We start from the raw sequence: 11,651 nt of genomic DNA, 5'->3' as shown, positions 1-11,651 counted from the left end.
GATTTACCGATTCAATGACCAAAAATTACTTTTTAAAAATCTAAAATTACATTTAAATCTTCCTGAAACTAACTTCTTTAGGATGTTAATTTACTGCTGAAGAATAATTACTGAACTTTTCTTCAACATTTAAAACCTTCAGGTTATTTTTGTGTAAAAACTCAAATTAAAATCATATTTTTGATCATTAAATGATTAAATCAGAGCTAACGGGTCGTAACTCTTCATGTAAATGGATTCATTAGCACCAAYGTTAAAGAAGAAAAACCTGCTGATGATGTTTTCTTACTGTCAAAAACACGTTTTTACGATTATGGTTGATTTGTTATTTTTAAAAAATGATTTTATTTAGTTTARGAATTTTTAGAAAGCTTTATTTTAACTGGAACTACTTTTACCGGCGGATTTATCCACATTAGCTGTATTTCGTGTTGACAGTAAGAAAGTTTCGATCAGAACCAGACTTTGAGAGAAAAGTTCTTTTTCAGCACTTTTACACGACGGGACGGGAGGTCCAAACGTCAGAGCGAAGGGTGAGCGGGTCAGTTCTTTGTGGTTATCAGGGTCTGGTAAAGCGGTTTGACCACCACGTGCAGAAAGAGCGATCCGTCCACGAGGTACTCGGACGTCCGGCGGTGCAGGCTGGCCTCGGACAGGAAGTCGCCGTTCTCCTCGGTGCTCTGGTGAAAGTTGTAGACGTGCTTGACGAGCAGCCGGCCCTGCTGCTGGGCCAGCACCAGCACCGTCTTCTGGAAGTTGACGCCGGCGAAGTCGGCGCTGGAGGTGGCCGGGGTGATGATGATCCGGGGGCGGCCGCCTTCRACGCGCGTGGGCTGCATGGCGCCCGTCTCCGTGTACATGGGCCTCATGCTGAGGGGCAACCAGCGTGGCGAGAACAGGGCGTTCCACGTCACCCTCCTGCTGGCGTCGTGGCCGCTCGGACCCAGCTGGGTCTGGAAGCTGGTGCTGCGGTCGTCCCGGGTCGGGTTGTTGATGATCCACTGAGACCCCCACGCCGCGGACAGGTAGTTCCTGGGCACGAAGAGGCTGCAGTTCACRTCGAAGTATTTGGCCATCTGCAGCGGCGACGCTGAGTGGAACTGGTAGGACATGTAGAGCAGGTCGCGCACCGACTCCTGGTACCGGGCCAGGACTGAGGACTGGGTCTGCAGGCGGAACAGCTCCCGCGGGGGCATCATGGCGTAACGCACGGCCCTCAGAGCGTTCTCCGCCGTCAAACCGTCCGGCTGGTTCTGGATGATCCAGGCCTCCAGCGCCGTGAAGAGCTCCACCTCGCTGTGCAGGACCAGGTCGGAGCGCTGCAGCAGCGTCATGAGCAGCTGGCTGCTGATGCCGGCCCACTCCCCRCTCTGCAGGACCGACGACAGGTTCCAGGCCAGGTACTGCAGGCAGCTGTCCCTCAGGGTGACGTCCCCCGCCTGCAGGGCGTACTCGTACCAGCCTGCCACCTGACCCGACGGCGAATCCCGGGCCAGGTTCTGGGTCATGTAGTGGGTGACGCCCTGCTGAAGACTCGGGACCTGGTACTTTGTGGCCAGTTTGTGCAGAGGTGTGGCTTGGTCCAAACGGAGAGAAATCTCTCCACAGTACAGATACCTGCAAAGACAAACCAGATATTGTTTATGTTGAGTGCAGACCCGCTTTACTGACTTACACAACAGTGTATCTGGAAAACAGCCAGGGGATTCTGATGTTATCAGTCCATGAAATGGACGTTATTGGACGTTATCAGTCCCACATAATGGCTTCAGAGGGTCCCTACTGTGCCTTCTAGGCTTCGGTCTGTCCCGACAGTGCCCCCTAGTGGGTTAATATATCAATGACAATGAATGTGTAAATAACCAAAACATATTGTAATAAWTTTTTTGTGTCCRTGTCKGWCTCGAACCCTGGTCTCCCACTCGACACTCTACCCATTGCCCTATTGAGAGGCCACAATATGCATCCGTCGGAGGTTAGCGCTAACCATGTCATTTGCTCTAAAGTTAACCTTAGTGGATTTAAGCCTCATATTAACCAGCTGACAATCAGAAGCCATTCTTTGGGACGGGAAACCTGCTAACCGGCACAGGTGGGACATTCTGAAGCCATTCTAGGGGACTGATAAYGCCTAATAACRTCCATTTCATGRATGATAACATCCGAAGCGGGTGAAACAGTTGAAGTAAACTGCTTCGTTGTAGTCCAGGATAACTTTTGATATAATTCGGATATGTTTATTTTATGGTTGGAAATGAGTAGCACTGTGTGTTAGCTTGACTCCTCAATAAATATTACCTTAATTCCTGAAACTGGTGTTGAGCTCACCGATGTGTGCTGCAGGTAAGATACTGACCGCACATAATGACCTCCTTTTTACCAAGAACAGAACGATGCCTTTAAAGAGGACACGTCCTGCAAAATCCACTTTTTTATCCATTAAATACATTTTGTTGTGGACTTGGAGTCTCTAGGATGCAGATAAGTTTAAATTAGTCTCTCTGGTGCTGCGTRGATAWCTTTATATTCTGTTTGGCTCWTATTTATCTATGACATGTTCTGAACTAACAAGTCACAGTGTGTGCAAAGAAACATGTAAGGTCTGARCTTACCAACTATAGTTTCACTCCGGGTCAGACTTTTTATATCAAAAATAAATTTGTCGTTGCATCTAAGTGCTTAGAAATTGGCCTCAGTCTCTTTAAGAACATCCTACTGTTTCTGACACTCCCACTTCAGCACATTTTCACAACGATGCTTCGGGGAGGGATGCTCTGTGGGGCAGGGGCTTGGCTGCGGACTGAGGTCCAGGGGAGGAGGTTTGTGTGAATAGGCGGAGCTTTGTACCAACAAACATTTGGGCATCTCCACAGGGCTACTCAAGGATTTCTCAAACATGCATGAAGGAGTCAAAGCAACGCTCTGGGTGTGTTTGATGAGGGGACGATGATTTTTCTGAGTACAAAGCACAAAAAAGTGAATTTTGCGTAATACCTCCTCTTCATCAATTTGTAAATAAAATGTTTCTGTGCCTCTATACAGTCGTGAACCCCTCTATCAAACTGGAATGGACCAGTCTGGAAGCTGGGGGTGGGGTGGGGGCTTGTTTAGATTTAAAGATACAGCCTCAAAACAAGTTGCTCTGAGACACATCTCAGACAAGGGGTGAAAGAGGGGCTTGTGGAGTTACAATAAGGAGTTCCACTTTATATGAACCCCAACTGAAGGATTTCCATGTGAAAAAGAAGGTTTTAAAAGCATCATATGTCTCCTTTAAAGCTTTATAAATACTGATTTTTTTTTAATTTCTCAGATCTTTAACATGATTCTGACTTGAGACAAATAACTGAAACAAGAAATTGGACCAAAAAAACCTCATCACTGAGGGAAAATACTTGATTAGTTACTGATTAGATGATTTGTTTTACTTAAGTCAAAAGTCAGGTTTGAGTTTTAAAGTGCCCGTGACCTGCATATTCTTCAAATACAAAAAGTCAAAGAAAACATCTTTATATTAAAGAAAGTTGGAATAATACACACGATTTAACCCATTATGTCCCAAAACTAGTATATTTTCTTTTGAACTTGGCTCAGCCAAAGTGAAACAGGAAGTGACATCAAAGGGGAACTCTTTAACAAAGAAAACTCTCTGGTCTTTGTTAAATGAAACAATCTCTTCATCATCTCTCTGATAGTGACTCAAAATAATCTTCAGAATCATCAGATTCTTCTCTACAGTCTGGGTTGTTGGCTGTTGTAGCAACGCTCTGTTCACATTCAGACATTCCCCTTTGACATCACTTCCTGTTACTTTACAGGCAAAAATCTCAACAACTGTTCATCTCAGCGACATGAAATTTCTTTTGCAATATTTTATCAATGTCCTCTTTCTAAAAATACCTTCATACGTCTTACAAAAATTTGACATCACAGGCACTTTAAAGGACCTCAGTAACACAGGTGATAGAAATGGATATTTCTATCCTTCATAAAATATAAATGTATTTGCATATGTGTTTGTGTACATGTGTATATGTGCATTGTTATATGTACATTATTATATATCACAAGTGTATAGTGTGTTTTGTTATTTTTTATTCTTCTCACCCTCTCCTGTACTGAGCTGCAGTAATGTGCAAATTTCCCCACTGTGGAATCAATAAAGTCTTATCTCATCTTATCTTTTCTTATCTTATCTTATCTTATCTTATCTTATCTTATCTTATCTTATCTTATCTTATCTTATCTCATCTTATCTTATCTTATCTTATCTTATCTTATCTCATCTTATCTTATCTCATCTTATCTTATCTTATCTTATCTTATCTTATCTCATCTTATCGATGGCAGCAGCAGCTCCAGCTGCACCACAGGAGCTGTTTGCTGGTGTTCATTGATCCTCCCTGCCTCAGGTGCACGGCTCATCCCTGTAGGGGGCGCTCTGATGCTCCTCACCTGATGAACCTGTCGAACACAGCGGCGCAGTCGGAGCTCTCCCTCAGCACCACCGTGCTGCTGTTCCTGCCCTGCAGCAGCTCCTGGAACACGGGGCTCTGCAGGGACAGCACCAGGGCGTGGGCCTGGATCACCTTCACCTCGTCAGCGTTGGGGGTCTCCACGCGCAGCGACACGTCACTCCCGTTCCCCTGGACCAGCAGGGCCTCCAGGCGCTGCACCAGGGTCAGGGGGTGGCTGATGGTGTCCCCCCCGCTGCTGMCCCCGTCCGGGGAGACGTCGACCTTCAACAGGCCTGCTTCAGATGGGGAACAAGAGCAGGAAGTGGTGAAGTTGGAGCGTGTCACCTTCAGGGGTGGAGCCAGGGGGTGGCCAGGGGTGGCCACCACTGACAAATCTTTGGCCACCCCGTTGGCCACCCTGCTGTACACAACMCTTCCAKAGTAAAACAACAKTTARKGGTGTAATAATCCTCCTGAACAGTTGGTGGCAGTGTTTAACAGTTTGAAACATCACCAAGCTCTATCACTGAAGAAGGGTAATGACAAGGAAATGATAATTTTCTTTACATACAGAACATATGACTATATAATCTGATTTATGGTGTCAACTTTTGGACTTATGGTGACAAATGTTTTGTTTTGTTTTGTTTTTTGTCACCATAAAAGTGTCATTTTATGTTATGAAGGCTGAATGATGCTYTGTKTTTGGTTATGAGTAGACCTATCACTAAATCAGAAAAAGTGAAACAACCCTCTAAATTCACTGTTGGTGGTTATCAATATTGCACCTGTTCATTGGGTAAAGTTATTAATGTTAGTTTTAAACGTGCAGTTGAGGGTCATCCTTATTTGGCACAAAGACGTGTTACAATTAAAAATGAATCATTAAACGTAAAGGTAAAAAGCACTCCTATAGTCATTAGATATGATAAACTGTGTGACTTTAACTAACCTTATCTCAGTTACAGCAGTGACTGTGGAACTAGTTTAATGAATAATTTGTCCCTGAAATAATTATTAAATCAAGTGTTTATTTATGTAGGTAAAAGTATGTTTAACAACCTGGTAAAATAAACCAGAATGCAGGAAATCGCATCTATTTCATTCAAAATTTTCTGGAGGAGGACCCCCAGACCCACCAACAGTGTGTCCCCCCACTTTTAAAATGGTTCTGACGCCCATGTTTATAAGGTAATCACTGCCTGTATACGGACATAAGGAAATGAGGAAAAAACAAAAATCTGCAGAGAACTTTCAATTTAAAAAATGATGTAATTTTCCTGGCCACCCCTGTGTGATTAGTGGTCCCAGTCTGGCCACCCCTGAGAAAAATGTCTGGCTCCGCCACTGGTCACCTTCAGAAACGGCTCAGTAAATAAAAAGCATTCATCAGGACAGAGACGGGGACAGTATGACGAGAATCCATGGCATCGATCAGCCCAGCTGTGCTCTGGATAATGAGGGATTGTGGGTCATGTTTAATTAAATCTCTGTCTCCCTCCCTCCCCTCCTCCCCTGGACTCTGCAGGGATGTGAGCCCTGATTCATGTCAGTCGAGCTTGGTTCCTCTTTGTGACTCTCAATAAAAGTTGGACGCTTCCTTCCCCTTTCAACAGACATGAAGCGAAGCGGTGACGTTCAGTGATTCACCTCACACGCTGAGCACAGAGTCAAAAATAAAAGCCCACAAGTCACAGGAAGCAGAAGGAATTTCAGGAAATCTGTTCAGAACAAGTAAAAATAGATTTGAGATTTAAGAAAAGTTGGGTTTTGCAGAAGAACTGAGTCTGCTGCCTTCAACTTCTGCTGCTTTGCTGTTTTAATCTCACACATCCCTCAGACTGACATGACTAAATGCACATATGAGGGTATAATTTGTGTAAAAGATAGTTTATGTCTCACCTGCAGCAGAAAGCCCCATCAGAACCAGAATCCCAGTGTGGATTTGAGCTGCTTTCATCTTTGCTGCTGTCCGTCCTGTCAGGGTCTGGATCTCTGAGGTCCTAAGTTCTGTGTGGACCCCTCAAAGGCCGATCATCCGCATTGATTAGTGGGTGGGAACTGTCCTGGCTCCCCTGTCCTTGCTGGGTTTCAGGACGCCATCGACCCGTTGATCAGACGAGGAGGATGTGGAACCAGTTCTGAAGGTCCTGGATGCAGTTTGAGGCGGTTTTTCACAGTTTCATAGAGACCTGACTGTGTTTTCATTCTAAGCCAAATGAAACCAAACTTTATTTGTGTTTACAGACTCCACATGTGGTTCTGTGTGTCACTGTGCTCACCCACTTCTCCGCGTGCGAATGACACTTTGTCAAATGTAATTTATTCACAGCTTCAGGCAGCTTCATTAAATCAATACTGTTCATTTGATTTGATTCAACTCAACAGCTCGGAACAAAAACTAACCTGAGAATCAGACAGCAGCTAAACATAAACATATAATTATTGTTTCTGCAGTGATGGTGATAAATCAGCAGGTTTACTTCTCTTCTTCACTGCTGACTGGTTTGTTTGTTGTTTTTACAAGCTGGCGAAGTTCATCTGAATTGGTTGATTTTCTGACACAGATTTGACTTTTAACATTTCTGCGAAATGAGGAAATTGAATCACAATGAAAACAATCTTTCTGCTCATGACTAAATGAGTTTGTCTTCATTTAAACTGACTGAGATGAGCCTGTAGTTACAGSTGGTTTCCACCAGAGGGCAGACTAACTGCAGCGGTTTGAACTGAAACTCAACAAAAACACACAACAGTCTCTTTTGACTGGAGATGAATTCACCAGAGTTGGGTAGTGAGTAGTTACATTTACTTGAGTGACTTTTTGGAAAAAAAAATGTACTTTTAGGAGTACTTTTACTACGCTGTACTTTTTACATTTACTTGAGTAATTTTACTATGAAGTGTCGCTGCTTTTACTTGAGTAAAATTTCTGGATACTCTACCCGCTGTGACTAACTTGACTGAATGCAGACTGAACATGTTTTCACCAAAGATTCACCAAACAYACACACACCTGCAGTTTTTGTTGGTTTTATTTTGAAGAAAAAAAATGATTTGGAAAAATGTTTCTTTTGCCTGAATTTGTTATTATGTTATTTATATGAATTATTTTTTATTTTGATCTTTAAAAATAAACAAATGTTCCACATAGCTTTATGTTTTGGTCCATCTGATGATGTCATTCTTACATATTAAATTATGTCTCCATCAGTACTTGTGTGGCCTTTATACCAAATACTTTTTACTCCAAATTATTTTTTGAATGGCTTTAAAAAATGTTGAGTTAGTGCTACTCTTACCTGAGTACAATTGTTGGGTACTCTACCCACCTCAGGCTGTTGCTTAAATTTATTTAGAACCTGTACTACACTTTGTACAAATACAAACAGGATTAATACATTTAAAACATTAAAACTCTGATTAGTTGTAACTAATCAATCATCAGAGCATCAAACCAACTGAAAACATCTTATACAAACATCTTTCTTTATGAAAAAAATGTTGATTCAGATTGACTTTGAACACTTTTTGTATTTGTCAGTCTGTCAGCGAAATACCTCGTGATCCCCCGGACAGATCCCAATAAAGCTCTCAGAAAGATGGCCGCCACAGCCTTCCACTCAGCCGTAGTTTGGATTAAACCCTGAGTAAAAACAGAAACTTCAGAGGCCAAATGTTTATCTCACCAGTCCAAATTTGGCCCCAGGGCCTTTATTTGCRTACCTCTGTGTTTATTAACGCTGTTTCTCTTCTAATCTTCCACAGCGGAGTTGAAATCTCAGTAATGATGTTACGTTTCACAGCAGAAAAGTCGGTTGCCAGACGGAGTCACTGACTCGAACAGAAAGGTTTTTCCTTTTTTGCCTGCAGTCGTATCGAACGTGTCTGAGTGGAGATCATTCACCTGGTTTTCCTCAGGTTTCAGGTCCTCCAAGGCTCCTCCGAGCGACACTTTTAGACAACCGAGCTTCTGGCAGGAATCCAGCCCGAGGTGACCTGTGAGACGATCTGAGCCTCAGCATCGTTTCAGCACCAAGGCGCCTCCTTCAGCTCCGCAGACAGATTCACAGGAGAGGATGGAGGCAGAAAAAGACAACTATGAGCATCAAACTCAGACAAATTCAACTTTATGGGATATAAATTATAGATTTAATATCTACAGGAAACTAACTTACTGCTAACATATTGTTTTTGAGCTCACTTTCTCGCTGTAAAACCCCAGTTAAAATTAATTTCTACTGACATTATTTAGCTCACCATTCTTACATTTTGCTCATTAAATGTTAAATACTGTGTGTAAATATTTAATCCTACATTTAAATGCAAACGTTAAATCTTAACTGTTGAAGTTTCTACTCAAGTATTTCAGAATGGAACGCAGCCTTTGCTGTTGACGCTTGGCTCTTATTATGACATCATCATCCTGAGACGAAAGCAGCTGCTAACGCTTGAACGCAGCTAAYGCAGCTAACTCCTTTAACGCTTCCCTACAAGGYAGAGTGCTTCAAACTGAGAYACTATYCATGTTGTTTTCAATGAACACATTTTGAATTCAGATTTTAAAACCCATCTTCAATAGCATTAGCCAAGTTAGCAGCATTAGCGGTTGCTTTTGTCGCAGGATGATGACATCACAAGAAGAGCCAGGCACCAACAGCAAAGGCTGTGTTCCATTCTGAAATACTTAAATGTTAACATTTAAGATTTAACTTTTACATATAGATTTAGGATTTAATATTTACACATATTAAACTTTTTAATTTAACATTTAATAAAAAAATAGTTAAATGTAAGAACAGAGAGCTAAATAAGGCGGAAAATTTATAGGATTTTAAACTCAAAATGAGCTAAATAATGAAAATGTGTTAGTGGCATTTTTCAACTTTTTGTTACACTTAGCACTTCATATGAAATGACCTGCAGGAACTCAGAGTTTTTAGCTCGTTGGGATAATCCTGTCAAACTGTAATCTGTTTTCATACAGATTAATCTATGAAAATAAGAATAAATCGAGTCTCTGTCACATTACCATCCCTTGAGTTTAGGAGCMTTTTTATGTCGAAATGATCCAGAAACAAACAAAAACAAAACCAAAGAGCTCAAAGAGAAGCTGTTTTTGTGGTTACATCATAGAAATGTTTTTATGGAAAATGCTAACATTATCACTTTTTATTAGATTTCCTGTAAATGTGCAGATTTTATGGAGCCGTCAGTGGAAGTTATCAGTCTGTTTTTAAAGACTTATCGTCGTTTTGGAGCCTGAAACACAAAAAATGTGTTTTTCTGTTTTGTTCTGTGCAGTTTGAAAGTCCTGAATGCGATTCCAGAGGATCGGTTTACAGTTTTTGATGCTGAAGGTTAGTATGCAGAGTCTAACAGTGACGTGTACTCTGCATCTCTGCAGATCTAATTTCACTTGTGTTTTTAGCTTTATCCACACATTAATCATTCAGATTTTTTGTTTCAAAGCTGTCAGAGAGAAAAAATAGTTATTTTATTACAGGCACCAAAAGATCAGCCTGCCTAAAGACGGTGGATAATCATGATTCTTGTTTTTTTGTTATAAATACAAACATTGAGATGTTGAAGCCCCAAAGTCCTTGTTAGAAGATGGATTATGGTCCAAATAAAATATTAGTTTTCTCTTAATGGGGTTCCTTTTTTATTTGGAGAGGCTTGCTTCAGACAAAAAGTGTTTTATTAGTAAACTACCATCAGCAGGCAGCTGAGCTGTGCTGGACTTAAASAGCGACTCGATGGATTTCTGTTGAAAAGCAAAACCTCAGAGTGAAGCTCAGGAATCAAACTGCAGTTAAAGTGTTGGAAAAAAAGAAAGTTTGGGATTAGGGATGGGAAAAATAAGGCTGATGGCATCAGAAGTCGTCAGCGGGATTACAGAGTGTGAAGAGATGCAGACCGGTCTTCAGTAAAGCCGCAACACCTGACTCCACTTCTGTAATCAGGCAGACCTGGTCCACACAAGTCTTTAAAATCATATTTAATCCTTTTAGAAAATACTCTCAAGACAGAAAAATATGCAAACCCTAAAAGTGTTTCCAATCTATTCATAATCTCCTCTAATCTGCTGAATAAATCTACGAACCTGCTGACAGGTGGTTTTAGTTTTGCATCATTAATCTGACCAACAACCCTGGATGGACTTCATCTGAGACTGAAACTTGAGATAAATCAGCCTGAGGTTCTCAGAACCTGCAGAACCATCGGTGCAACAATAAAATGACAGCTTATTTAAAAACTGTTTATGCACCACGAGCTGTGGGGGGTAGGCTGGCCTGCCTGGGCCCGGCTGCAGGGGCAGGTCAGGGGGTGGGGCTCAGGAGGATGTTGGCTCAGAACGGTTCGTTAACACACTTTAGATAAATTAGCTCTGCTGGTTTTGCGGCTCTGTTTGTTTTGGAGCTCAGTTTGCAGACGTGAGACGTGCCTCCTGACAGGATTTAGTCCAATTAAAGAGACGTTTGTCTCGTTCAAAACAACAAGTCGTGGCTCAGATCCCCTGATAGGACTGATTTCCCTTCTTGTAACCTCGTTAGTCTGAAAAGCTGGTGGGAATACAGGAGAGAAATTAGAACGCTGCTGCTGCTGCTGCTGGTCGTCACAATGACAGAAGTAGTCTGTATCTCTATAACTTGGACTTATTTAGTGATTAATAGACTTTATCCGCAAACATACACCCGTATTTTAAATTCTCTATAGCATGGATGGGCAACTGGTGGCCCGCAAACCACATCTGGCCCACAGTTGACTTCTGTCCAGCCTGCCAATGAGGACCCTCCAAAATGTTGTTTATTCTTTTTTTCATTTATTTTCACTTAAAAAGCACTCACATCAGCTTTAAAATGCCTTTTTAACTGCACCTGCTTCAGATGTTATCATCCATGAAATAGACGTTATTAGGCATTATCAGTCCCCTAAAATGGCTTCAGACTGTCCCGCCTCCAGGGCTTGAGACCAACACGGACACAATTTTTTTTTACAATATACAGCGGGTAAAATAAGCATTGAACACGTCACCATTTTTCTCAGTAAATATATTACTAGAGGTGCTAATGACATGAAATTTTCACCAGATGTTGGTAACAACCCAAGTGATCCATACATACAAAGAAATCAAACCATACACAATGGTTCCGGAATTGCGCCGCTGGGGGTGGCAGCACGTTGGAGTAG

General features: G+C 42.0%; 2 protein-coding genes across 3 annotated transcripts in view; one reads left to right on the top strand and one right to left on the bottom strand.

Moving 5' to 3' along the window:
• Positions 1 to 6: 6 nt before the first annotated feature.
• On the bottom strand, positions 7 to 6,462 carry btbd17a (BTB (POZ) domain containing 17a). 2 transcript variants are annotated; one of them, XM_014024378.1, is made up of 3 exons: positions 6,360 to 6,462; positions 4,456 to 4,753; positions 7 to 1,617 (listed from the first exon to the last, which is right to left on the bottom strand). In XM_014024378.1, exons 1-3 carry the CDS (start codon positions 6,415 to 6,417, stop codon positions 543 to 545), a joined length of 1,431 nt encoding a protein of 476 aa, XP_013879832.1. In that variant the 5' UTR covers positions 6,418 to 6,462; the 3' UTR covers positions 7 to 542. The 2 variants fall into 2 exon arrangements, with proteins under 2 accessions (XP_013879832.1, XP_013879833.1); XM_014024379.1 differs by having other exon boundaries at positions 4,456 to 4,750; positions 6,360 to 6,460.
• A 3,340-nt stretch (positions 6,463 to 9,802) lies between these two features.
• The window catches only part of LOC106529045 (probable G-protein coupled receptor 142), a gene marked incomplete at its 3' end in the record, with an annotated part of 10,754 nt that continues 8,905 nt past the window's right edge, over positions 9,803 to 11,651 (top strand). The window contains 1 exon segment of the mRNA XM_074559762.1: positions 9,803 to 9,817.

This window comes from Austrofundulus limnaeus, unplaced genomic scaffold (assembly GCF_001266775.1).
Source record: "Austrofundulus limnaeus strain Quisiro unplaced genomic scaffold, Austrofundulus_limnaeus-1.0 Scaffold419, whole genome shotgun sequence".
NCBI lineage: Eukaryota > Metazoa > Chordata > Actinopteri > Cyprinodontiformes > Rivulidae > Austrofundulus > Austrofundulus limnaeus.
The sequence above is the reverse complement of the archived record's forward strand: the minus strand, read 5'-3'. Positions and strand labels throughout refer to the sequence as shown.